The 27372-nt window shown below is 40.9% G+C and overlaps 3 protein-coding genes across 5 annotated transcripts; 1 reads left to right on the forward strand and 2 right to left on the reverse strand.

The window, feature by feature from the left end:
- Nucleotides 1-559: 559 nt before the first annotated feature.
- LOC115790915 (4F2 cell-surface antigen heavy chain) lies at nt 560-6765 on the reverse strand. Its single transcript, XM_030744925.1, has 9 exons — nt 6721-6765; nt 3735-4083; nt 2830-2991; nt 2656-2738; nt 2503-2580; nt 2358-2413; nt 2055-2250; nt 1661-1768; nt 560-1370 (listed from the first exon to the last, which is right to left on the reverse strand). The coding sequence occupies exons 2-9, from the start codon at nt 4072-4074 to the stop codon at nt 981-983; spliced, it is 1413 nt and encodes a 470-aa protein (XP_030600785.1). The 5' UTR covers nt 4075-4083; nt 6721-6765; the 3' UTR covers nt 560-980.
- Nucleotides 6766-8485: 1720 nt separating this feature from the next.
- ppm1na (protein phosphatase, Mg2+/Mn2+ dependent, 1Na (putative)) lies at nt 8486-12329 on the reverse strand. Its single transcript, XM_030743679.1, has 6 exons — nt 11489-12329; nt 10423-10994; nt 9426-9543; nt 9222-9336; nt 9066-9129; nt 8486-8663 (listed from the first exon to the last, which is right to left on the reverse strand). The coding sequence occupies exons 1-6, from the start codon at nt 11892-11894 to the stop codon at nt 8631-8633; spliced, it is 1308 nt and encodes a 435-aa protein (XP_030599539.1). The 5' UTR covers nt 11895-12329; the 3' UTR covers nt 8486-8630.
- Nucleotides 12330-16165: 3836 nt separating this feature from the next.
- Nucleotides 16166-27222, forward strand: rtn2a (reticulon 2a). Of its 3 annotated transcripts, none has more exons than XM_030743676.1 (10): nt 16166-16322; nt 17271-17324; nt 17735-18316; nt 19130-19339; nt 23062-23269; nt 23460-23598; nt 25196-25265; nt 25356-25402; nt 25496-25554; nt 26416-27222. In XM_030743676.1, the coding sequence occupies exons 1-10, from the start codon at nt 16292-16294 to the stop codon at nt 26489-26491; spliced, it is 1476 nt and encodes a 491-aa protein (XP_030599536.1). In that variant the 5' UTR covers nt 16166-16291; the 3' UTR covers nt 26492-27222. The 3 variants fall into 3 exon arrangements, with proteins under 3 accessions (XP_030599536.1, XP_030599537.1, XP_030599538.1); XM_030743677.1 differs by having other exon boundaries at nt 19133-19339; XM_030743678.1 differs by lacking the exons at nt 16166-16322; nt 17271-17324; nt 17735-18316; nt 19130-19339 and adding an exon at nt 20593-20688.
- Nucleotides 27223-27372: the final 150 nt, after the last annotated feature.

A 27372-nucleotide genomic window follows, 5' to 3' on the forward strand; every position in this document is an offset into this window, starting at 1 on the left:
TATTCCAATATGGAAAAGAACGAAAATAAAAAGTTATTCATATTTTGTATGTCTTGAAAGACTTGTGTGTCTCATACTGCAACTCACTCATGAAAATGTCCGCGTGTGTCAAGAAACATTAGTTTTTAAAAAATGTGAGTCAGTACATTTGATTTAATTGAGAACATTAATTTCAATTATCAATTTTTAGATGAAGTCTCTCCATTTTATAGAAAGGTCCCACATTAGAGATAATATAACATGGACAGTGTTGTGAAAAAGATTTTCTTTTGTAGACTAAATAAGTATAATTGATAAATAAGTTTATCCAGATGCATCGCAAAAGCATCTGACTTGCAGATTGTCAATTTTGTCAAATTTCTTAATGTTTCTTTGGAAGTGAAATGATGTGCAAATTGTGAAATGTTAAGTAGTCGGAGGTGACTCAGTAAGAGAGAGAGCTGAAAACAAGGTCAGTTTAAATTAAAAAAAAGGATGCAACAGTAGCAATTCAGTTCTTTGAATTTATGTATTCATTTCTTTTTCTATCTTTTTTTAATTAACAAAGCAGTACAGCAACTGAACGAGACATATCCAGGACAAAGACATAGAAGACTTGCAACAACAAGAGCACAAACAGGAAAACAATCATTGGAATAGGGAGATCCAAGAGATATAAGAATGGGTACAGTGTTTATAGGAAACATATATACATATACACACAGAGACATATATTCTCACTCTCTCTTGCTCAAGATTTACCTATTTTATCAGCTCATGAATATATGAAATCATAAATATATTGATTTTACTGTAAATATACAATTTTCTCAGTTCATACACTTGCGCTATGTTACAGATAACCTCCCAGAATTTAAAGGGGAACACTATCTTTATGTCAAATGCTGCAACACAGAACCATGACTTTAAGTGACCTCTGAACAGCTGCATCATTGTGGTCTGAGATAAACTTCAAATCCAAGCACTGAAACACAGAAGCTCTACGAATGGCTTCCGGCCTCAAAAAGTTTGATTACAATGGCTTCGTAGGGCTGCAGTCTGAGAGTGTAGAGAGACGCTGACCCAAAACGATCCATTCCCGTGCTTGCTACAAACATTCCAGCTTCAGGCAACCTCGAGGCCCAGGTAGGGTCCAGGGTGTGAGGCTCAGGCCCAACATTGAGCAGAACAAGGAAATGGGCACAACCCCAGGAGCGCAGGAAGGCAAGGATTGGGGGACATAAAGGAGGGACACAAGAGGAGTTTGAGGACAACGATGTGTTGAAAGGAAGGAAGGTGAAACTACCACACTGAAGAGCTTCTTCTCTGGCTCTGGAGAAGCTGAGGGAGGAGAAGAGCTGAACAGCTGCACGGTTTTTTTCCCCCTTGTCCTGAGGGAGAGATGTTAGAGACAAATGAGAAAATTAAATACAATATACCCCAAATAAAGTGACGGTTTTGCAAGAGTTGCAAGAGTTGCATTTGTTAGTTAAGACCAAGAACAAGTCTCATTCAGATATTATGGAGCAACAGATAACTTTATGATGAGTATATGGGTCCCTGATGGCTCATCCATCTCTGTGTAACACACTGAATTTCAGTGATGTATACTACATGGAAGAAATGTTTTACATGACATCATCAGCTTTTAAAATAATTCATCAATGAAACAAGGCTTTACCTTTGTTTTCTCCATCTTGTTATCATCCTGGATTGTTGGTGATCCTGGCAGAGTCATCACCAACACCAGAAGTAACTTCCTCAGTTCATCAGAGGTTTTACCTGCAACCTGTACAAAAAAAAAAAAAAGTGTCACTTGCCAAACCAAAGCTGAAACAATTAATATGTATTGAAAACTTATGTAAATAAAGCTGACCAACATTTGAAGTGTCTCTTGTGTTACACATGACACATTTATGCAGTTATGACAGCCAGTGTACAGTTTAATGTCTCCATCTACAGCTTTTCTAATGTCCCTTGTGTTTAGAAATTCTTGTTCAGATTTTTTTTTTTGCCATCAAAATATGCAAGAATCACCAAGGATTTTTTCTTTTTTTTATATAGAGGAATCTTACTGTCCAGCTGGGCCATATATCATCTCCTCTTGTTTGCAGGTTTGTCTGTATAGCACTAGCCACTTCCTGTGCAGACAGGAGGTGATGTGAATGTGGCAGAATGGACCTCATGACCACATCCACCAATGTAATGTTGATCTGACCGGAACCATTTAGTGGACGCAGAACATCTGCTGTCTGATTTACTACCACGATCCTGAAATGAAAAATTTTCCAACAATCCTGGAGCTTCCTTTACAATATTAATGTAACACACACACACACACACACACACACACACAAAAAAAACATGTATAACTGCACCTTTCCTCTTCACGACTGCTGAATTCCCCAAAGACACCTCTCCACTCCAGCAGAGTCTGAAAAGTAAATTTCATGGGGAAAACTGAGCTAATGGTAACCCTGCGCGTACAGTAACGCAATTTAAAATATGTCAGCATCATTTTACCTTTTCTGAATATGCTGCATCAGTGTCACAGATAACAAAGCCTGACACGCCATGCTCCAACCAGAAGTGGAGTGCACGCTGCGGAAAGAACAGTCCCATTCCATTTTGAGTAATCCCGTGTCACTGGTTGCATCATCAGAAAGCAGGTTTTACCTGTGTGGCTGCAGAGAGGTTTCCACCTACATCCTGAGGTCCCAACAGATCCAGTTCACACAAGTCTAACACAATTTTGAGATCTGCATGACCAGCATGAAGCCCAGCAATTAGTGATAAAGGCCAATAAAACCAGGTTTGTATGCCATTTGACAAAAACAGTGATTTACTCACCTGCTTTGCGGCTCTCACTGAGTAGATGTTGCATCCAAGCAAGCGTACCAAAGTTTGCATCAGTGGCAGTGAGGTTTGAAGGAGAGACCTCAACATCAAACACACCCCTCAGGATTAGAGCCCCTATACCCAAAGACCTGAGGTAGGGAAGCTGCTCATGCACTGCTTGAGAAAAATAAAATAAATAAATAAACATCAGAAAGAGTTACTTATGTTCAGAATTACATCATATTCAATTTCCTCATGTGATGGGATTGTATCGATGTATACTTCAGTACAGCCGTTATTTATTCTTTATTTTGATGTTGTACCCAGATGCTCACATGTGGGATTTTTTTTAAAAAGTTCTTATTTTTCAAAGTAAATACAAGAACATGCTTTCAGTCTCTTGTCCTTGTTGCAATCATGCGGTAGCCCACAGTATTACTCACAGACTCAGATAAGAGAAGTACTTGTATGCAGCTTTTTGACCTTATCATAATGGCAAAATTGTTAAACCGAAAGCAATTATTTATGCAAACTCACACGCACTTGCAAATACAATGATACAATGATGTATTATATTTATGGTGATTCTGGAGGATGTAGTTTGTGGTGCTACAGATGCACATATGGCGCAGTTACACTGAGGCTTTACTGTTGCAGCCCTTGCTGACGTAAATACCATGAACAAAATAATGAAAAGCTGGTTTCAATATAAACAAGATTGCAGCTTTCATAGGGGCAGGATTGAGTACATTGCATTCGTTTTTAGAGCTATCCTCGTAGTAGTGACGAAGTCGCCTCCTAACCACAAGGAGGCAGACAGTCGCGCAGTGGTGAATGAGGTTCTGCATTGTGTCAAATCTTGTTGAGCAGAGGAATATTAAATCCAGATTTCAAAATTTAATTTTGAACCGTCCTACCGTAGATGCCCTCTGACCCCTCGGCCTGCTCCTCCGTCCACTGGTCGGCCTGCACCTGGTAGAACAGAGACTTCTGCCACCACTTCAGCGGTTCTGCAACGGGCTGGGAGCTCTTTATTATGATGGCGGCGGAGGTGGTAAGCATGGCCACCCAGGCAAGCCAGAACAGCAGCACCAAGTAAAAGCGCACTTTCCTCCATCCCGGCCCGTCAGCAGCCTCCAGCTCCTCTTTCGTCATGGGCTTCCACAGAGAGGCGGGCTCGGGTATGAGCAGAGGGGCCGTCTCTGAGGCGCTCACCGGCACATTGCCATAACCTATATTCCCTGCATTCACAGGCATCTCACCTGGCTGCAGGTGAGTGACAAACCGTTAGATTAAGGAGATTATTTTAACTTTAAATGGTCATTCAGACACTGAAGTTAAAGAAGATGACTGACTGTTGCCGAACTAAATTCTTCTAAGTTTGTTTCTTTCAGTAACTTGCTGTCTGTCCGCGTGTTTCCACGCGACACTGAGCACAGTCAGCTTTGTAATGACCTGCACCTACTCTTTCACTCAGGTGCTTCAATTAATTGGACAGACATTTCAGCAGACACACAATCCTGTTGTCCCCACTGTGCCAAATAGTGGAACAGTAAGGCACAACGAGTGTCCAGATTATTCTCTCACAAATAAGGTTAACTGTCCAGGGGATAATAGCGCAGGAAGGACTATAAATTGAAATATATATATATATACACACACTCAAGATTTAATTAACGGATAATTTCATATTTTTCTAGATTGTCTTTTTTCAACACTGTTATTCCCTCATGTACACAGAACTCGTTATTTCTCATGGAAATGCTTCCTGCTGTCCTTTGCTGCCCCTTAAACTAATTTCACTGTCAGTGAAGGAAGGCAGGATTAACAGCTCTGAGAGTTTGTCTTAAAGATAATCTTCATCTGAATTTTGAGCCATCTGAAACACTGTGTGTCCCCAAGCATGCGCGCGCACACACACACACAGGCAGGAAATGGTTTTAAAAACAACAAATCATTTTCTTTGCATATAAGCCAACCAGTGACGTGCGGTGAGGGTCGTGACTGGTGAGGCACTGACGTCATCACATCAGATTTACAAACATATAGCTTATTCACCATTTGATTGGCAACAGTTGTTTTGTTTAACATTAACATAGTCTGAAGCAAACCTTTTAGCTCCGGTGTTGGTCTTCCTTTAATTATTATCTTCTGCTTCGATTGAAAGTCCAGTTTAGAAAATTCTTTCAGTTGAGTTATGTAATCTTCCATGTTGAACATAAGGCCAAGCAACAGGAAAAAACTAACTGGCCTTGCTAACTGTTTATGGTAGCTTGCCGCCGAGGAGTCGTAGAGTCCCTGGGATCACCAGCGCCCCCTACCATGAGGCACGAGAACTGCGTGCCTCACCTAGAGTCTCTTCGCAGCAGTTTCATGATCGCTCAACACAAGAATGCATTACACACACATACAGTTGTTAATGAAAAAAACAACAAAAAAAAAACTGTGCATTATATACACCAGCTAAAATATAGAAATTTAGTTCATATAGTAAAAGTGTTAGAACATTTTAATAGCCACATGCAAAGGGAAAGTAATCCGGTCTCACTGCATAGCATGCCAGCACAGTTAGTAGTCATTGGCAATGACTATACTGAGCCGCACCACGGATTGCGCAATCCGTGGTGCGGCTCGCCGGGCTGGTGCCTCACCGTTCGTCTCTTAGTATTTGACCGGCAAATGCAAAAATTCAGCGATTTTGAAAAAACTAATCTAAAAATGGTGTAGTTAAATGGAAAAGAACTTTAAAATACTAATCACTGAATGAATATAACCATTTAATTTATTTTTTAATTTTATATTTCCACGATGACAGGTGAGGCCGTGCCTCACCTGCCTCCCCTGACTGCACGTCACTGAAGCCAACCCTATTTGTTTGCAACTTCTTTGTTCTAGACGCTGCAGCTATCTAGACCAAGTAAACACTCGTTTAAAAAGGGATATTTCTAAAATCCCAATGTTGCTCACATTTCCATTGGTTTCTTTGACATCTTGACATTTACAAGCTTTCCCTGTCAGCTAAATAGTAGCTGCCAGGTTAATGGTCCTCTGGTGGCTTTTAGGCTACATATTTCACCATTGTGTCTTTAACCTAAGGCAGGAAACTGCAACAGAGGAAGGAAGAACTGGCGCAAGGCTCCAGCCATTGGTTTTGAGTCAAACCCACTTAACTTCCTGCTGTGAGGCCACACTAACCATTCTTCAGCAGTGTAACTGAACTTAAATGGCACAAAAGCTCAGTCATTACTCACGTTTTATATGCTAGTTTTTGTGCCTTCTTCTCGGGTCCTTTTCTTCTTTTCCACCTGTTCTTTCTCTTTATCTTTGGTCACAAGTGTTCCCAGCTGAAGGGTGCTGCTCTGAGCAATTTCCAGTGATCTGACTTGTCAGGAGCGAGGAGATGAGAATAAGGAGCAGTCTAATAAAAGGTCTACTCTGGCAGTTAATAAAGAGGTGCTGAGCCTCTCCACACCCTCGCGAAACATTCTGATGAACACGTGAATTCCAGGGAGAGACCCCTAAACTGTCTCAAGTGTTACTTTTAGGGGGTTTTAGTTAGTTTTGCCTTAATGAGGACAAGAGAGGTCTAGTTTTCAGACTTAGCACAAATTGAAGCTGACAGTGGGAAAAAAAATCATCAGATCAATCAGATTTACTCTTACATTCTAATGTCTAGATCTGACAAATAAAATATTAAATGTTAAAGTAAAATGGTTGTCTGTCCTTAATCTGAAACCTGCACACATGGAATAAATTCTACTATCACTGAGCTATGCATCAGAGATCTCTTGGCTATAACTCCACTGCAATTTGAAGCACATGTTGACATAAAACATCGCACATCCCCTCTAAAATGCTGTAGATTTCACACGTAATGAGGCAAGTGTGCTAATTCCTGGTAACCTCTTATCCTCTTTGGCTCCAAACCTCTCCTCATTCTTCATCCTTTTGTGTCTCAGGCTCTGGCTTTCTTCTCTCATGGCCTAGGTTTATGTTGATGTAACAAAAAGTTACGCCAAGTTATTACTATCTGCGTGACCTTTGCTCCCTGACAGCACTGCACAAACTGATTGTTTACTGAGAGATACTGTGGTCCATCACAAGTGTCAGATCATTTGTTTTCTTTATATACAGTTTGTATACAGTATCAGATGGTAATGTGAATGAGCTGCATTACACAGTTACACAGACACCTCTATGATGAGTAGACTATCAGTGTCTCACCGGGCACCGTATGTTTGGTATATTATTAAATACTCCCTGGATAAGCAGTAGTGAATTGATGGGCAGACTTGCTGTCATATAACAAAGTACAGTACTGTGTAAAAGTCATGAATCACCGCTCATTTTTTTCTTTATATTTTGCAAGTAAACTGGGATATAGGTGCATACATTTATTGAAACATGTGCAAAGATACATGGAAATACAATATACAAGGCAAAAGTCAATATTTGGTATGACCACCTATATTCTTCAACACAATCTGAACTCTTAGGTGGCTTTCTTGTAATTTCTTTATGTAGTCTTCAGGAATAGTTCTCCAGGCTTCTTGAAGGACATTCAGAGTTCTTCTTTGGATGTTGGCTGCCTTTAGTTCTGTTCTGTCAAGTTGATCCCACACTGCTTCAATAATGTTGAGGTCCAGGAGGCCAATCCATGACTGATAGTGTGGGTGTTTTTCTATCTATTGACAGTGTGTTTGGGATCATTGTCATGCTGAAAAATGAAGACACTGCCAATCAGATGCTTTCCAGATGGTACCTCACTGTAGTTCAAAATCTGAGTGTATTTTTGTTTCGTAATTCATAATCATGTTCATAATTCCATCAAGTTTGACAAGATCCCCAACACCACTGGCTGAAATGACAGCCACCCTTACACTGAGACCATTTCTGATGAAGCTTCAGCAAACAGTCGATGGACTGCATCTGGCCCCTGACTGAAAGGCCAGATGCATCTCTGAGGTCATGCTGGATTTCTTTCAGATTTCTTAAGGATATCACTTTCAGATACTATTCATCTGCTGTACATAGTTTTTTAAGGTTTTCCGCTGCTTCTTTTGTCCTCCACTTGTCCAGTTTTCTTGGAATGTTCAAGGACACACTTCACACCATGCTGAGATATGCCACTAACTCACCTTATTGTTGCAAAATACTAATTTATGCCTTTCAAACTGTGTTATATTTTGTATATTTCTCATAAATTCAACTGAAGAAATTAGAACAATTGTGTTTTTGCAACAGGCTGCTAGTAACAAAGTACCAAAAGATCAAATTTAAAACTGATGCTTTGCTGTATTGTCTGTTATGTGTTGAAACATTACTGGTTCATCCCTCGAGTTAGGTGCCTTTTTAATGCTTGTATGTTTCATAGGTCAGTGTTAAGTGGTTCAACAAAAAAAAAAAAAAACATCCTTCTGAAATGGGCAGGTACAAGGACTGGATTGAAAATGAGTGAAAAAGCAGCCAAAGTCCAAAGAAAATCCTTGAAATGCCTTCAGAAAACCTGGAAAGCTGTTGCTGAAGAACACTGTACAAAATTCAAGAGTCTGGCTGCTTGGAAGCAAAATATTTTTTAAAAAGAGGGGTGGCTCAAGACTTTTGCACAGTACTGTAAATTTGGAAGATAAAAAGTGCCAGTGTTACCAAACAAAAAACGGAGAGTGGATGTTTAATTTAAATTTAATTTGAAGTGACTGTACAGCGTATATGTGTGGCTATACCCAAAAAGAACATGTTACTTAAAGAATTGTTCTTAGTGTAGTGCACATCTAAAAAGCATCACGGTCTCCCAGTGTTGAGTCTTTATGGCTTTAGTTTGAGTCTTCCTCTGATCCTTCAATGTCCTGAAATGTCACAAGACAAAGAGTATTTTATAGTTGGTAGCGCTAAAAAAAAATTACACTGTAAAGCGTGTTTGTTATTATTATTAATTATAAGTTATACTAAATATAACTGGGGTTTGAACAAAAGCAATGAACAAAAACATGAAAATGTGAATTTACTGTTAGAGAAAGTAAACCTGCAAAATCTTCATACTTTAGAAGCTGAAACTAGAATATTTTATTACAGTTTTATTTAAGTGCTAACAACAAATCCATAACTTATGGTTTAGTTAATGACCTCAAATTATCCTGCTCTCTAAGGTCTTTGATGCCTACTTAAAGTTTTCCAACTGTAACATGACAGAAGATCTATAGATCTACTGGTATTAGATGCATTTCTGATGCAAGTATTTTGTGCCTTACCATAGGCTCCTGAGTCCTTAGAGCCATGACATGTTTCTGATATGCTGAGATGATGCAGTCTCGCCTGCAAAGGTAGAAGCACTGATCGTAGGTATTTGATTCTCCAAAATCTGTTCCACTACAACTGGTCAGTGTTTGTGGACATGAATTGCTCACTTGCTGGTGATGCCTCCTCCTGGGGGAAGCCCTGGCATCGCTTCTGCTGCCAGGAATTTGATCACATACAGAAGGTCAGGGTCCTCATCTCTGGACCTCATCATCTGGATAATTTCTGTGAATGGAGATGGGTAAAACAACCTATTTATAAAATAGGGACCTAAGAGTATCTAGTTTAGCCTGTAGCAGGGAAATCATGAATACCTTCCACTTTCATATCAATCTGTTGCTCAAGCTCTGCCTCTTGCTGCAGTGCCTCCTGTGACACCTGGGGGGCGCCAGAGAAGCAGACAATGATGATGCTGATATTATCCAGGCTGCCCTGCAGAGGGAGACAGATGCAATATGATGTCACAGGCAAGTGACAAGACAACTGTACAGATGATTTATACACATTATTGTAGTTTGTACCTTTTGGAAAAAATGCAACCTGTAAAGTCATTGTGGTGTTATCCTGTTGGCTCAGTGTGTACTGCAACATGTACTTATTCAGTAGTTACATGAATCCTTTTTTAGGTGAAATAAATAGCACCCCATCATGTCCAGGATAAAGTCTGAGCTGGTGTCAACACATTCACATTCAGTCCTAATCCCAGCCATGTGCAGCTTTTCTTCCCTCCTATCTTGTCCCAGGGTGCCTTAATACAGCTATTTATAGAGCAGGCAAAGGGCTTGACAGTGTTTAGATGGACAGTACCTAAAAAGCATTAAGAAGACCAGCAGGAGTAATCTACTTACATAACAATGTTAGCGTAATACCTTCTTGACGTAAAGCTTGCCATTCACAAATCCACCAGACACCTTTGTGTCTTATTGAAAGGCAGAGTTTGATGTAAACAGGAGAAGGTCTGCCGAGGTAAGACCTCAGGATAATACTGAAGTTTGTACACAGTGGTTTGAGCTTCTATGATCTGTGATTGTAGTGAATATATGTAAAAATACAGTCTTTTCTTTTGATGAGACATTTCTTCTTTTAGAACTTCTTTCTTTCTTTCTTTCTTTGGATAAAATGATATCCCTTGGGCATAAGGGTCTTAATAAAGCTGAAGCACCACTGCTGAATTATCATTATAAAATTAATTTTTCTTCATTAAACATCTACAGTATGTCTGAGTGGTTTCTATTGCGCTTGCCAATAGAAATTTTGTACCGACCTGTCACTGTCAGAGTCTTTCACTATCACTTCGGCCTGATTTCTCACCTTATAGAGACAGAGGTCAATGACCTGGGTGCAAATCTCCCTCAGGTCATCGCACACCTGCAGACGATTGCGCACAAAGGCACACAGTTCCTCATTTCCAATGGCGTCCCACACACCATCACAGGCTAGAATTAGGAACTCGTCTTCAGGCGTCCTCTCCAGCTCGTACACCTCTGGCTCTGGTGACACGAGTTGCTCTGTCTGCGACCTCCAGTCCACCTCCTTGAAGTCAAAGTCTCCCAGCGCTCTGGAAACTGCCAGCGAGCCATTGATTCTCTGCAGGGTCACCGAGCCTCCAGCGTTCTGGATCCGCTCCTTTTCTCTGGGGTTGAACGGCTTGTGGTCCTCAGTGTAGAAGACCACCTGGCTGTCGTGGCAGAGCAGGGTGCGGGAGTCCCCGCAGTTGATAAAGTAAACGTGGCGTGGTGAAATCAGGACAGCTGCTGCGGTGGAGCCACTTCGGTCCCAGCTGTCCTGACGTGCCATTTTGTGCATCTGACGATCAATGTCTAGGAAGCCCTCACGGATGCCCTCCTTTACTTGCTCGGGGTCCTCGTTTGTTTTGATCCCACCTGTTGGAAAAGAGGGAGAATCAAAGATTGGTGTTTGACTTGTGAAATACCATTTTACATTCAACTTTTAACAGCCTAGAGTTAAATCAGCATACTGAACCTACACTTCAGAGTCAAAACGTTATCTGTAGTGGAGCAACGCTGTAGGTGTGTACAAAAACCCAATGTAGTTTTTTTTTCCCCCCTTTTAAATTAAGCCCCAGGAATGTATGTTTCAAGAGTTTCTGAAAACAATCTAATATTCATGTTTTGAAATTTGAATAGTGTAGTTTAGAAGTTCAAACACACACTTTTAAACTTTGTTAAATCAATTGACTTGCCAGAGCGCTACTACTATTAATCTGTCTACAGCAAGTGAATTTAAAGTCTGGATGTTAATGATTAAAGCCATTAAAACTGGAAGTGTTTTCCTTCCTGCTTTACATGTGTTTAGATTTAAATATATTTTTCTAACAATCTTAAATTCTGATTCAGAGACAGTGATTAACCTGTACCTGTAGCCAGGAGATGATCCAACAGGTGTCTGGCACAGTACTGTGCCACTGTGGTGCCCGCGTGCCCATCAAAAACAGCAAAGTATCCCCAGTCTCGCAGCTCTCCTCTCAGCTGGGGCATACAGGTGTGCGCATCCTCCATCTGAGCCCTCCAACCCTGCATGCTAGCCACAGCATAGTTCAACCCCAAATGAGATCCCCCCTCTGACACATACTTCTCCAAGATGGGCCGTTCCAGGTACGGACTGGGCATTGCATCATTCTCATCCAAACTGTCCTCCTCCCCAGGTCCTGTCTCCCTGGACCCCCCTTTGAAGAAGAAGGTGACCATCTTCTCTGTCTCTTTCACCAGCTGTCGTAGGAAGGAGGGAACCTCCACATTGCTGGCCCGCCTTGCCGTCCTCATTACTCCACGGAGCCTATGCTCAAGCTTCCTGCTCGACCTGGCGGCACCCTGTCTCTTCCGGGTGCCCCTTCTCCGCTCCTGTGTTTTCCTCAGCAGGTCCAGTGCAACAGTTAGACTCCCCCCACACCAAAGCGGGGGAAGCAGGTAAGCAAAAAATAGTTTTTACAGAAAGATCCTATGAAATGAAACATTGAGTTAGTTTCTGTTTAAAAATATCAGGGCCATTTTTTTTTTTAAATCCTGTGACTTTCTTGTAGAGAATCCTTCCTCGTCAAGACCCGTGTCTCTCTGTCTTCTTGTCTTGCTTTGTCTTCCTCCCTCTCTTCTTCCCCTCTCGCTTTATCAGCCTGGCACTTCTATTGGCCCATTTTTGTGGCTTTATCTCCCCCAGTTTGGCCCCACCCACAACTTGTCCTTCTTTCTCTACTTCTGTCTGTGTAGTACCGGCTCTGTAAATAGTGCTTGATAATCGCATGGCCAGCACAAGCGCCCTGTGTCTGTGCACATGCATGGATTATGACCAGGATATTTTGCCCAGCACAGGCAGAGCGCATGATCAGTCTTGCTCTTCTATAGGAGGATTTATATCTGTTCCATCCAAACAACAATCAGCATACTGGTTTTTTGTTTGTTTTTTTTGTATAGGGGTAATCATATTACCCTTTGAGGTTACCAGTACTGTTCATTTTTCTCTACACAATTTGGGAGATCTATAAATGGATTCATACATTTTCTTAATTTGCTCCAGAGGGGATTATTGAAAAAATGAAGTAATCTAATTCATCTATAGTTATTATACTCTAGCTAGTATGTTTTATTTGATAATCTAATTATTTAAAAACAATTAAATTTCAAGTGATAATAATGTATGTAGGGTTTTCCGCCATCATGTGCTCTCTGTTTAGGGTCAAATAAAATTAGTAGAAGTTTCTTTTAAAATGTCAGGAGGTAGAGTTGTGGAAATCAATTTGTCAAAGTTCACAAGCACAACAAAACATCATCACAGGCAAATAATATTTTATATATTATTGTGCAAAAGTCTTCACCCACCCCTCATTGTTTTATATTTTGCTTCCAAAGAGTCCGACTTTCTTGTCGTTTTATAAATTGGTCTTCAGCAATAGTTCTCCAGGCTTTCTAGAAGTTTCAGTTTTTCCTTAGAACTTTGACTGTTTTTTTTTTTTAACTCATTTTCAGTCCAGTCCTCTACCTGACCATTTTCAGAGGAATGTTTGTTTGTTAAGCCACTTAACTCTGACCTATGAGTCACTCAAGTGTAAACAAGGCATTGAACCTAAGGGATGAACCAATGTTATGTCTACACATAACAGACAACTTAGCAAAGAACCCATTTTAAATGTTTGTTTTTTTTTAAGGCAATTTGTACTAGCAGGCTGTCACAAAAACAAATAATTTCTTCACATTCTTTTAGTTGAATCTGTGAATAATGCCAGCAATAACACAGTTTGACAAGGATAAAATAGTATTTTTGCACCAACAAGGTGATTCCCAAAGAGCTAATAGCTAAAAACTTAGCATATCTCAGCATGTTTTACAGTGTGTCCTTTGTGGAGGACAAAAGAAGCAGTGGAAGAAAAAACTACAGCAGATGAACAGTATCTGAAAGTCATGTCTTTAAGAAATAGGAAACATCCCAACAAATACCTGACACAGGAACCAATAGTTGCATCTGGCCGTTCAGTTGATCGCTCTACTCACTGAAGCCTCCTCAGAAATAGTCTCAGTGAAAGGGTGGCTGTCAAGAAGCCATTCTTGAGGAAGGGAAACAAGGAGAAAAGCCTGAGGTATGCCAAATTACACAAGAACTGGGCTGAAAATCAGTGGCAACAAGTCTTATGGGGTATGAATCCAAATGTGAAATTTTTGGTTCAAAATGTTTGTTAATCAATATGTCCTGCAGAGATCGAGCGAGGTACGGCAGGGAGTGTCAGCCATCTGTAAAACAGACTCTGTTGTGGTTTGGGGCTACATTCCAGCCAGTGTTGTTGGGGATCTTGTCTATACTGATGGAAATATGAACACAGAAAAGTACAGTCAGATTTACCATTTAGTACCATCTAGAAAGCGTCTGATTGGCAGTGCCTTCATTTTTTAGCATGACAATGATCCCAAACACACTGCCAATGGATAGAAAAACACACACACTATCAGTCATGGATGGCTCTCCTGGACCTCGAGATTATTGAAGCAGTGTGGGAACAGAACAAAAGGCATCCAACATGCAGAGGAGAGCCTCGGATGTCCTTCGAGAATCCTGCAGAAATATTCCTGAAGAGAACTTAAAGAAATCACAAGAAAACTGCCTAAGAGCGTTCAGGTTGTGCTGAACAATAAAGGTGGTCACACTAAATATTGACTTTCAAGTTCGTTAGAATTGTACAAACTCTGTTTTTGCCTTATATGCTGTATGGTGTAGTGGTGGTAGTGGTAGTGGTGGCTCAAGACTTTTGCACAGTACTGCATGTACAGATACTGACTGCCAGTCAATTCAGCAAAATTTGTTTGAACTAACAAACATTTCCTGACAGAAATCTGACATCATATGAGCAAGTTTTAGGACAATGGATGTGAAAATTCAGAGTGCTTTAATGTACATAAACAAAAAAGATGAGCTATACAAAACAAGGCTAAATTAATCATTTGAATATGATTTAAAATAATAAACTAAGATGAAAAGGAGAATAAATATAAGCTAAAATGAAAGTGGACTTCTTTCCCCTCACTGGCAGACAGATGTCATTGGGTAAATTGTCTCTCTAACGTTTATGTAACTTGCTGATTCTGTGACAGATGACACCTCTGCGTCTTAATCTAATTAGTTGTGTATTTGCAGATTCTGACCTGGTTTATCGGGGACTTTTGAGGTTAATAGCATTAAGGACTAATATGTGTGACTCTGTTCTTATCAAGCTAAAAGTAGAACTAAACCTTTTATAAATTGAAGCTGGTCTCTGCTGGCTCTGTGTCTGCTGAATTGTGTTTGTCTGAGGATGGGAACAGCCAGCAGTATCACACAGAAAGTGACCTTTATATTAACATGATTGTTCAAAATGAATGTGTAACTGTTCGATTAAATGTGATGTGTGTTTCACACCAGCTGCATGTGTACCAGAGTGTTGTTTCTCCAGTTTAACACATTGTAGAACACCTCACATTATTTAATTTTTAAATCAGTTCATCGGGTTTCTAGCCCAGGCATGCAAATCAGTCAAGAAACCATCATCTTCTTTATTAACTTTTAGCTTTTTTTTATGTAAACTATGAAAAATATGTCTGAATTTCTTTTTGGGAGGGCTAAAACATTTGTTGGGGTACAATTTTAGCTGACAGGCATCTGTTTACCTGCCTTTGGCTTGTATTTTGTTTTTTTTCCTTTTAATTCATTTTTGTTTCCTTTTTTTTCTCACAAAAAATCCATTTTGCATTTAGATAAGTGGAAGAGAAAAGTGACCTCAGTAATGTCGTAATAGATATAGGTTTTGCATACTTTAGCCACAAAACAGTGTACTGAACTGAAATGAAAGCTCTAGATTGTAGTTTGAATGCTGAATTTTGTATGAGTATATACGACAGTACAAAAACTCTGTGCATGTTATTTCTGCAGTGATCAGATCTTTTTAATCAGTGAATGCAGCACCAGTTTTTTTTACAGCTGTACAACAGTGCCTCCAGGTGTTCTTTGGAAGTAAGGCCTGGGAAGCAATCTAATTAAAATCTTTTAGTAGTACCCCTTACTTTATAGTATATTATATACTAGATCTACATATTTTATGACTATGATTTCTAATCTGAGAAAACAGTCTGCTCTTATCTGTATTACTAAAACATAGTGAGGCTGATAAACCTTACATGCTTGTTAGTCATGGGTCTAACTGAGGCTTCAGCTCATCCTGACCAACCTGAAATGATTCCTTCACTGTGTATGCTTTGTATTATATTTGTGTTTTACATTATTAATGTCTCCCTTCTTTGATATCCTGCTTCAGTCAGATCCTGAGATGGCATCACATGATGAGGGAGAGAGGGGCATAGATTAGCTGTGAATGGGAGATGACAACAGGCTCAGACAGACCGACACTCGTGCCTCTCACTCCCCCTTTGCTGTACTGTACACTACTACTACAGCTGGAGCCATAGCGATGGAAGAGGAGATGTCGAGGGGAGGATGGCGGAGTGAGGCAGGGCGGGGCTGTTGAGTGACAGAGCGAGAGGCAGGGGAGGGAGGAAGCTACTCAGCAGACGACCGAGACACAGAGAGAGAGGAGGAGGAAAAGAGAGTGAATCCACAGGACGTGAGTGCAGGCAGCAGAGGAGGAGGAGGGGGGGGAGCTTCCAGACTGGATGACTGGATGGGCCCAGCAATGCCTTGATGGAGCATGGGCCAGGTTTTAGGATTCTCCCACTGCCGTGAGTCTGCTTTGGTTCTTCAGTTTGCGTTTGAGTGTGGGAGATCTGCGTTGGTTTATCTCACTGTTCCATCATCTCTCATATTCCAGCTCAGCATCTTTTCCTGCTAACTGCTATGAGCATCGCATGTGTTAGCTCTCCCCCCTCCCTCCTCTCCTGCATGCTCAAACCTTTAATAAACACATGGCTGAATGGACGGATGCAGCACAGGAGCAGATTGTTTGGTTGTTGTTATCTAACGTTGAATTGCAGATGTTTATTTGGTTGTGTCTGAGAAGGGCTTTGCAGGCAGGCATGTTAGGCATGCAAGTTATTTCAACCTGAAAGCTTCTGTTGTGCTTTTATATCTGTCTTTTGTTTCGGCTTTCTGACACAATGTTCACACCATCCTCTCTGCATTTAAATTGAAGTGGCTGCTTATTTGCATGTGTGCATACACGTGCAGACGAGAATATGCTGCTTCATTTCACTGCCTGGTTTATTTATTAGCTAATGTCATGCTGGCTGTGTAGTGTAGTGAAGGCCTTTACTGCTGCCAGTTTACCTCTGTAAGGAAATGAATCAATATGCACTAACCACACTGACTGTGTGCTACGAAATGGTTGATATGCACACAGTTTTATGTTTTGTTATTTTTATGTAGAGGTTAAAATTGCTGAGTAGGTTAACTGCCAGTCTTTTTCAGTGTGAACGGCTACAGTTGCCACATAAAACACAGTTCAGTCTTATAAACCTTGAAATAATGACTCACAGCAAGATATTGCAGTGTTTCTTTTGTGTTTTGTAATCACTGAAAGCAAAACCTACACTGAATATTTGGCAGGCATGCTGCATTTTAATAAGGTGGTAGACAGAATGTGTTTACAGCAGCATGGCATACACATATTTATATTGCTATGACATGTTATACCTGTGGATTTATGCAAATGTTTGGCTGTTTCCTTTCAGAGGAATATGGCTCCGTGGCATCCACTCCAGACTCAACTCCTCCCTGCACTGATGGTAAGAAGCAGACATTTAACATTGAACACTAAATGCACCTGTCATGGAACTTCTCTAAAGCTAGCAGTGAAGCTCCACAGGTTAGACTGAAGGTACCTTTTTTGTTGATTTTGGAAGGAGAGATGTTTTTGATCTTATCAAAGAAGGTTTCATCTTTAGATTCCACACTCTTCCTTCACCCTAACATCAAATAGCACGCCTTGGTACTTTCATCTGGCGTATCCACTTAATAAAAATAAAATCACTCTCCTTGCGCTAGCACTAGTATACCCCCAGTGTCTTTAATTGAATTTTTTGTGAATTTCTCCTTTTCCTGGCATGTGTCCTGTTTCTTTCTCTCTCTCTGTTTTGTTGCTGTGTGTCAGTCTGTGCATTTAGGTCACGTCTGTCTTGTTTTTCTCTCCACTCAGGTGGAAATGAGGAGTCAGAGATGTATGAGCTCCAAACAGCCAGGGAGTGGTCCGATGATGACGATGGAGGCGATGGAGATCCAGATGATGACGAGGGGTTGGCTTCATCCCCGTCCATTTGGGGCACACCACGTCAGAACTCCTTCGAGCTGACTTTCTCTTACATCGCCATTGCCGAGGCTGAGGCAGTGGGCACCTCTAGACTCCTCCGCGATCGACGCAGGGGCGGCTCTCGGGGAAGTCGCACTCCTCTGATCCGCACAGACACCCTGGAAACACTGTTGGACTCCCCTGATGTAGACTGGGATCCTCAACCCTTTCTCAGTCAAGAGGAAGAAGAGGAAACGTCAGAGAGGAGAGAGCAAGAGAGCGTTGAGATGAGGACAGCAAGTGCTGCAGAAAGAAGGGAGCAACATAGACAAACTGAAACTATTACAGTTCAGCCCTCTCCCCAAAACCTGGACCCAGAACCTCAAGGGAGCGATGAAGGAGTTCAAAGAGAGGAGAGTGTTACTGAGAGTATGGAACCTACCCCTTCCACCCTGTCATCCCTGCAACAGAGTCCCTCACAGATACTTCAGAGTGAGAAATATGTGAAGAGGTTTTTTTCAATTCTGTGTAGTGTAATACGCAGTGTCTGGGAAGGCTCAGGATGCGCCAGTACAAAGATGACTGACTTGGTTCACCTAGCAGTAGTTTTTCAACAAAAAATGAAACGAGCTCTGTGCATAACTGACATGTACTGAAGAATACAGTAGATGTTTTACAAGTATAACTTTTAATGACTGGGTTGTCATTGATTCTGTCAGTCAGTATAATGAAACAGGAGTGATCTTATTAGAACTCTCCTAAAATCCCCATATGATCAAAAACGTCATGTAGTTGCTTTTTTTAGCTTAATTTTATGTTCTATTTTACTGTACATTTTGCAGTGTTGTTGGCTGTGTTTAGGCTGTGTATAGATGTCATTATTTAAACATAGTAGATGGACAACAATTATTATCTTGTTAAGGTACCAGAGTACCAGAGACGTGTTTTCCACAGTTAGTTCGTAATTCCTAATTTTTTAAATTAAAAGTAAGAAAAAAAGCATGTCTAAGTAAAAGAGCAGTGGACCCAGGACAGACCCCTGTGGAACTCTAATTATAATTTTTGTTTCCGCAGACTGAAAAATGCCTAATGAAAGTACTCTAATCTAAATCTGGCATTTTCAATTTGTAACTAAAAACAAGCCTAACAAGCATTTATTTTATATCGTGTAACTTATGAACAGACCAGTTTATGGTGGACACTATAAAGAAAAATTTAGTATACTGCTGTTTATTTCCCTTTGTTCAAGCTAAGCACGTTCAACATTGCGTCACTGTGGTAATGACGTCATCTTCTCTTTCCCAGCAGCAGAAGCCTCAGCAACCCCTGAGCCCGTATCTCCCATCACTAGGGAAACCATTTCAGTCAAGCTGCTCACATCTGTACGACCGGGGGACCTGGTGTCCTTGTCGCCGGCTGCCATTGGCCTAAACACTCAGGAACAACTGGTCAGAGATCACTGGTTTTCAGCATTTAGCCTAACAGAGGACTGGACAGTATGCACACACGTAGCAGGTAGGGGAATATTAAGTCGCTGTCTTTTCCTGACCTCTGCCTCTTCTTCTCTTCCCTTAGCATGATTCTTTCACTGAGCGCAATCAATACTTAAAGAAAGAGAATCAGATTTCGCTTTCTACGGGGACCTTCAGGAGCAGGCAGACAAAGATAACTAACCCCCTCCCCGCCCCCCCCCCCTGGAAGTCCTGGTTGTTCATTATGTCTCCATAATAACCCTCTCTCGGGATTTAAGGAATGATTGGCTCATTGTGTGCAAACCATATCTGGCACTGGCTGACTTTTTATGCTAATCTCAGAGCGTACTGCTGGTTGAAACACACACAGAAAGAGAGATACATATGTGTGTGCAGTTTCTTTCTGTGCAGATTTGAGGTAGGTTGTTAGCTATGTAGGGGTGAGTTAAAACCGTGAAGGAGAGAAGTAATGAGAGAGAAATAACATCATGTCTTTCAGCTTGTAGACACTTTAAGTGGACCCTCAGTCAGAGTGGAGCTCGGTCTTATTTTAGAGGGCTGTTAGAGCGTTGATAAATGTGCGGTCAGGCTGATGACAGAGATTAGGGTGCCCTGAATAAATACCACACATGTAACTATTGGAACATCATATTTCTTTTTGTTTCATGACTAGTTTTACCTGCATTGTATTAAATGTCAATATTTTTGTCAACATTAGTATCAAAATCCATCAAATATTCAAACTGGCAATGAATGAGTGAGTGGGTTCTCTCTCTCAAACGTTTCTAAATCCCATGTTGCTACTTTTAGTCGGGCGTTCCAGCCCTTGTGCTGTGGGGTTGTTTTTAGACATTTGAGATTTTAAGCATTGTCTTCTTCATTTAAAATAAAGTTTTGTCACCTTAAATCATAAGCATTATTTTCAGCAGAATTTATAACCGCTAGAAAAGCTGAAAAATGCAGCATTTCAATGATTCTTCTGTTTTTTGTATGTCGTGGGAACACGAAACATTTGTCCTGGTGACATAACAGAAAATATACACTGGTTCTCTTGTTTCGGGTCACTTAGTAAATATGAACACAATTCTACAAAACCAAAACGCAGTTTAAAGGAATAAATAAATTCATTCAACTTCAAAGTGATTTTTACTCAAGTCACAAGGTCTTGTGTAATGGTTGCAAATCATCTCTTTATGGGTGAAGCCCTTATAGTCTCTGAGAGTGGTGGGCGGTGCTGTACATGAGATTATTTTGAGCAGTCAGGCCTTTGGACTGCTGAGCGAGCAGTGGGTGGCCAAAAACAGCTCACGGGGGCGAGGGGTGCACACACAGAGAGAGGGACAGAGGGTGCGAGGGGAAACACTGGAGCGGCAACCAAAATGGCCAGTAAAGGTGAGATGTTTGGGATTGATGTGGAAATAGACTATTTGTACATCTTTATAGGTGAGGACGACACCCGCAAAGAGCTGCGTTTGATTTCAGTTAGAATAAAGACGGAACCAAGGCAGAGGAAAGCTGCAGATTCAAGTGAAGGACTGTTTAGCTTTCTGTGACTTAGAGAAGGCTGGTCTGTCAGGGGAATGAAGGTTAGTGGATTTCTTGCTTCTCTCTGATTACTGTACAAGCGGAGTCTCAGAAGACGAGGCCTTCCATCAGCTGCAGGTGTATTTGGCTCTAAACTAATCAGTTGTTCAAATATAGCTTTGTAGCCTATTTATCAGTAGCCTAGATTTAAATGAGCACCAGCTATTCAAATGACTATAAACATTCAGTCATGATATGCTTTTGCAGATAGTTTGCAATACCCTTTTCAGCTGGGTTCACTTACTCTTTAGTGTTTGTGTTTCCTCTTTAGTCTGAAGAGCTGGCACCGACTGAGACATTTCATTCTGTAGTAGTATGAGGTTTCGTGGTCATGTGACTGAGCTGATATGACCTGGGTCAAGTGGATGTTGAGGCTGAAATGAAATGATGTCACGCTGGGTTGGCATAAACCATGAATAAGCCACATGATTTATGTTTTACTGGGTAACTGACAGCTGGTTTTGGTTTGGTTTGGTTAATTATAACATAATACAGTAATATTCTGTATATTGTTGTTAAAGAATTAGCGTACTACAATTCATCTTCTTTGGATTACACCATGTTTTATCTCAGCACCTGATATGTGGTGAACTGTGGATGTTTCTGGGTAATAATTAAAAAATGACCAAAGCCCTTTTTGTGCCCTTTTTTAGTATATGTAAGATGGCCATTGTGACATGGGAGTTTATGGGGATTTACTCACTTTCAGAGTCATTAGAGGCACTGCAGTTTTTAACATTTCATTCTTGATGCTTGACAAGCAGCGCTGTAGCTCACCAATTTGCATTTAACCAGTAAAAATACTTCAGATTATTTGGAGATTAAATATATAATGCAGGGATGTTTTTTTTATGTGTAGATATTTATTTACTCATTTACGCTCTGTCTGACTCTGCTCAGATTAGCTGGTTGTTACGTTTGTGTTGTGTGTTGGAGTGCCCTTGCTGGACAAACTATACAGCAAACTATACCACATCAACACACATAACTTGGTTAAAGTGTTTTTCTCCTGTCTCATATTTGCATTTTGAATTTTCATTTATTGGCCCTCATAAATGCAAATACTGATAGATCTGCAAATAGCTAATAATACCGATATCATTTGTCTGCCGATAAATCGGTAAGGCTCATATGAGCACGGCAGCTGGCTTTGGTTACCTTTATTTGTATAGTTGCTCTACACCAGTGTGTTTGGGAAACCCTGAGCAAGGATAGTGCAGGGTGTGTGTAGTTCAGTGCCAAATACAATGTGTCTTCCATGCCCAGTGTTGTTCATGTAGTATTATACTGAACATGTACCCCGCTGTGTCTCCATGTGAGTGTCACTGTCCCGGAATGGCAGCGGCACAAGCACACACATCGAGCAGGTGTGTTCCAGAGGCATCATGGGTATTAATTGTGTGCAGTAATGTTTATAAATAACCCACCTGCTGTCAGTGCACTCTATTGAAAGAGGCTTCCCTTTATTCTAATGCTGAGGCTTAACATTTCGCTGAATGACGAGTACAACGAACTACGTCTCTCTCACAGCACGGGAGCGCTGCATTTACAGTCCATAGAATTATAATTAATCTGATCACCGTCTGTAACATGAATACATTGAGACGAAAGAACCGCATATTCTACTGTGTACATCAAAGTTGTTCACTGTAGTACAGCGTGACTCTACGGATGCCTCAGTCTCCACGGCAGCTGTTGCTGGGTGACAGAGAGGAAAGCTAACAGCGTGTGGAGAAGCGGCTGCCGATGGCCTGACGTCTGACAGCAGGTGCTGGGAAAGGCTGCATTTAAATTCCCCTCAACTGCCTGCTTCCCTCTTTCATCTGAGGGCTAAATTTAACCCGACCCACAGCCTGATGTGTCCTCGTAGCTGCGGCGTGTTCTTTCATGCCTGAGGCCTGAAATCCCTCTTTGCCTCATGTCTTCCACCTCTCTGGCTTCCCTTTCCACCTCTAGTCCTGTCTTGGAGGTGCTCGCCCTGCTTTCTCAAAAATAAGAGCTTCAGCCAAATGCTGAGTTCAAGTGGTGCAGCATCTCTGTCATAATCAAATATATTACCAACAGTCACCTGTACTTTTCCAAAAGACACTTTTTTTTGTTTTTCCCTTCCTGTTCTCTTGGTTCTACTTTTTTTATCCCTTTTTTCTTTCTCTGCCTCCATCTATCTGGCTTGCCTTTCAGTGATGGACTTGATCTACTGGAAGGACACAGAGTGGAGTGGCATGGTGCTCACAGGGTTAGTGGTGGGCTTATTGTCCCTGTTCCAGCTCAGCATCATCACTGTGGTCTCCACAGTCTCCCTGGCTGTCATGTGCTTCACCATCTCAGTGCGCATCTACTACCAACTCCTCTACATCCTCAGCTGGGGCGATGGAGAACATCCATTCAAGTAAGATGCTCTGCTTTTATTTAATGAGGTAGACTGGACATTGTTCTTCCTATTTTCCTTCTTTCTTGCTTGTTTCAGTACTTATAAAAATGAATATAGAATGTGGTCGTGCCAGCAGCACAAAGAGGCATGAGAATAAATCTGACTTTTCAGCATCTTGTGTCATGCTTTTGTCATCCTGTTCTCTTAGGTCATACTTGGACTTGGACATCAGCTTAAGTGGAGAGCAGGCTGACCTCTATATGCAGAAACTCATTGTGATGACTCTGTCAGCTGTTGACACTCTGAAGAGACTCTTTTTTGTTGGAAACGTTTTTGAATCCCTCAAGGTAAGCTAGGCATTTTAGTAAAGTCACTACCACTGTGTTTAGTAAAAATTTGCTTTACTTTATCCAGCACCTCTCCTCTCCATTTTTATCTTCATTTTATCATCATTAACCCAGATATCAGCCCATCTCTGCATTCCTTCATTTTGCTTCATCATCCGTCATCTTCCTCCCTGCCCCAATATATATATTTTCCTCCCTCTGTCACCGCAGATGGGAGATAGATATTACGTCTAACCATCACTCTCAGCCTCCCAGCTCAGAGTTGAAGACTCTGCTTCTAAATAAATGAATAGCGCTGCTGGCAGCTGTCACTCCCAGTGTTGTATTTTTGGTAATTGTTTGGAAGGCAAAGTGTCCCTTTGTAAAAAAGAACCCTTTCAGATCAAATTGAAATGGTGCTAACAGCACAAAAAGACAGCAGTCTGCCTCACTCTTCTCACCCATGCTGTTTATCCCGCCTCTGACTGTGCCTATCCTGCTAGCAGAGCCAAACCCTGTCTTTATATTCATCAAGACAAAAATTGAAAATCTGCCAGCATCACATAATTACTGATTAATGTACTTTGCAGTGACAGCAAATGCTTTGTTGCATTTCTTTAGACAAAACTGGACTGGCTTTAAGTTAGCGTCATTTCTCTGAAAGCTAATCCATAAAGTGCCAGTTCTTACCACAGTCATTACTGGGCTCAAGTGATTTCACTGCTTCACAGACAGGGTCCTCAAGTCCACATGTGGACACGTTCTTGAATAATGCAAATGATACAGACAAAACTCTGAAGGATCCTCTGAGGGGTCAAAACAAAAACAAAAAAAATGTGGGATGGTTCTCACTTCTGGATTAATTTAAGGTAAATTATACTTATTTAGTGGCTATAGATACATAGATTGTGAATAATATTACATGAGGACAGCAGCTATTGGTGCAGCATTCACTAGACACCTGTGCCAGTCACAGTTACAATATAGTTAGTAAACTTCACTGCCAGTATTGGAATAAAATGCAGAATACTGTATGAGTTTAAAAAAAATCTACATAAGTATGAAATTGTAGTAGTTAACAGCAGAGAGAATTAACTCCTTGCAGTAAATGGTGAGTCAGCGTAAACTGACTCAGCTGCTTAATCCCAGGACCCCCTGTTCTCAACCCTGACCTTCCTGGAATGTGACATGACACACAGGGAGATGTACGCAGAGACACCCGGGATAAGCTAGAGTCTCCTTCCATCTGCGATAGGGTGTCGCATGTCAGGGCAACACTGCATCCTCTACACAGTTACAGACAGAGTGAGAAATATGTGGAAAGTCTTCAGTCATATTTTTTTTTTTTTTTTTGGGGGGGGGGGGGGGGGGGGGGGTTGTATTTAGAACTTAATTTCTTTCTCAAGGAGAAATTATTTAAGTGAGGATAATTTAAGTGAATTCTGTGTTAAGTGTCCTACATATTTACACAATGCAGTGGAGCAAAATAAGCCATGTGGCAGTGTAATGGACTGTTTTCTAAAAGAAGGATGGAGGGTTTTCTTGATATCAGCTTAACATTTAGTGAAAGCTAAAGTCTCTGCAGCTGTTTCTCTTTATTTTATTTTCATTTTTGTAGTTCCTGTTTCTGATGTACCTTGTGACGTACCTGGGAGACCTGTGCAATGGCCTTACTTTGCTCATCATCAGTAAGACACAGATATCATCACTAGACATATGGAAACTATTAATACTCTTTGTTTATCACATTGGCTACTCTACTTTTCTTTCTCATCTAGGTGTGATCGCTCTCTTTTCTCTGCCCCTTTTATACAGACGACGCCAGGTAGTAACTTTCTTGTTATTAATACGCTCACTCATACTTCATTTCCACCATATTCATTAATATATATTTTTTCCTCTTTCTGTTGCATCGCAGGAGCGGGTGGATGACTTTATTGCAAAAATCCAGGCCCACATTGACAACGTCAAGGACATGTGAGTACGGCACCATCTTGTGGCTCAATGTTGTCATCAACACAGTGCAGCTCGTGATCTCAGATACTTCTTATTACTTTATGTACTGCAGCTGATCGCACAAAGTATAATTCAAACTGTTTAATGCAGTATTAAACATCTGCTGCGGTCTATAGCGAAAAATATAAAGTAAATACGTTGATCATATAGTTGCGTAACATTTTCCTTCCCTACCGACACATCTATTTGTAAAATGTGCAATACAGTAAAGAATAAAGCAGTCACATCAAAATTAGGAACATCTTGTACTTTGCGTCACACCATTTTGTTTCAGTCCATTAATCAAATGAGTAAGTGGACAAATTGGAAATGTGCGCAGCCAATCAGAGGTCAGCAGACCGAGACTTAACATGATGCTGAATGATTTGTGTCTGTGTTTAGAAAGAAGGAACATATTTCTAATTATGAGTCTAATTATTGTCATCAGAAGTAGAGGGCTTTGCGGTGATAATTCCATTAATAATAACAACTGACTGGTTACAGTGTATGTGCTCATTATCTGCCAATTATTGGCCAAATGTTGCACTATAGAAATAAAAAGAAATGGCAGGTAATCAGTATCAAAATGGCTGCAAACCACTAAAACACCACAGGAGAAGGACCTAATTTAAGCAGTTAAAAAGGTTTTACTATGAAGTTAGCGGTACTAGCAGGGGAGACTAACAATACTGGAATCTAGTCTTTAAATATAGGATTTATTTGCAGGGCACACTGGTCTGCTCCCTGATAGCACATTAACATGCATTTAAGAGCTCAATACTACAATAATGGTGCAGGGGCGAGTGCTAATTTTGTGTTGTCATTTCTGTCTCTCTCCTGTAGTCTGCAAAGACTTACCCAGGGTGGTGGCCCTCCTCCTGATCCAACTCCTGGTGGTGCCAAACCCAAAACCCAGTAATCACTTGTGGACAGTGATTTAAAGAGAAGCTACAAGAGTTACAGACTGTCACTCAGATGTCTTACACAGCAGTCTGTGCTCAGAGCTCCACAGAACAGAGCTCCAGAGACTGGAGACGTGAAGGAAAGGGAGGCTATTTAAATGTATGATGATGATGAGGACTACGCATGGTACTTTTACACTAACTGTATTTAGGTTATAGGGATAGGAGGATGGGGTTGAGATAATTCTTCTTCATAGTGAAACCAAGGTGTATGAATCCTGGATGGGACTCTTGCTGCTGGTGTCAGACAAGAGATTCTGCAGTGCAACTCATTGTACGTGACCATCTTTGGAAATATTGTTTTTGACATCTAAAAAATAATTCAAGAAGTGTCTTAAATCGAGCTGTAGTCCAAATTGAGGCACAAAGACCATAATTGAGAAGTTCCCACACTGACAGCTTCACACCTGAGTAAAGGGAAATGAGTTGTTAAGGGCATTTATGTGAGAGGACTAAAACGGGGATCAGTGTAGATCACGGCAGCATAAAACTGGCAATTAAGGATGCCCGTGAATTCACATGTACATTTCTCAATGCATATTCATTCACATGACTGTTTGTCTGTGTGTATGCAGGCGTGTATGATCGTTTTTGTGTATGTGTGTGTATGTACGGGACTAATTCCTGACGTAGAGCTTGCTGAAACAAAAATGTTACTCAGCAATTAAAGTCACATTTCTTAATTTTCCAAAATTTTGTTTCTTTTCACCCTCACTGCCATTCACTTTTATCCACTTTCAGTCACCCTTTTAAGTTTTTTTTTTTTTGGTTTTTTTTTAATACTTTCCTTGACTTTATTATTTACGCCAGAAGATTCATGGATGTAGTGAAGGGAGCA

Source organism: Archocentrus centrarchus, chromosome 13 (genome assembly GCF_007364275.1).
Source record: "Archocentrus centrarchus isolate MPI-CPG fArcCen1 chromosome 13, fArcCen1, whole genome shotgun sequence".
Classification (NCBI taxonomy): Eukaryota; Metazoa; Chordata; class Actinopteri; order Cichliformes; family Cichlidae; genus Archocentrus; species Archocentrus centrarchus.

Excerpts from the sequence above, each read along its gene's own strand:
- ppm1na (XM_030743679.1), bottom strand. The coding sequence starts at position 11,894 with ATGAGGACGGCAAGGCGGGCCAGCAATGTGGAGGTTCCCTCCTTCCTA. Across the intron at positions 10,995-11,488 it reads GGATCATCTCCTGGCTACAG|GTGGGATCAAAACAAACGAG; the intron begins GTACAGGTTAAT and ends CTTTTCCAACAG. Across the intron at positions 9,337-9,425 it reads GATTGATATGAAAGTGGAAG|AAATTATCCAGATGATGAGG; the intron begins GTATTCATGATT and ends CTCCATTCACAG.
- rtn2a (XM_030743676.1), top strand. The coding sequence starts at position 16,292 with ATGGGCCAGGTTTTAGGATTCTCCCACTGCC. Across the intron at positions 16,323-17,270 it reads TTTAGGATTCTCCCACTGCC|AGGAATATGGCTCCGTGGCA; the intron begins GTGAGTCTGCTT and ends GTTTCCTTTCAG. Across the intron at positions 25,266-25,355 it reads CCTTACTTTGCTCATCATCA|GTGTGATCGCTCTCTTTTCT; the intron begins GTAAGACACAGA and ends TTTCTCATCTAG.
- LOC115790915 (XM_030744925.1), bottom strand. The coding sequence starts at position 4,074 with ATGCCTGTGAATGCAGGGAATATAGGTTATGGCAATGTGCCGGTGAGC. Across the intron at positions 1,769-2,054 it reads ATATATGGCCCAGCTGGACA|GTTGCAGGTAAAACCTCTGA; the intron begins GTAAGATTCCTC and ends TTTTTTGTACAG. Across the intron at positions 1,371-1,660 it reads ACAAGATGGAGAAAACAAAG|GACAAGGGGGAAAAAAACCG; the intron begins GTAAAGCCTTGT and ends TCTCTCCCTCAG.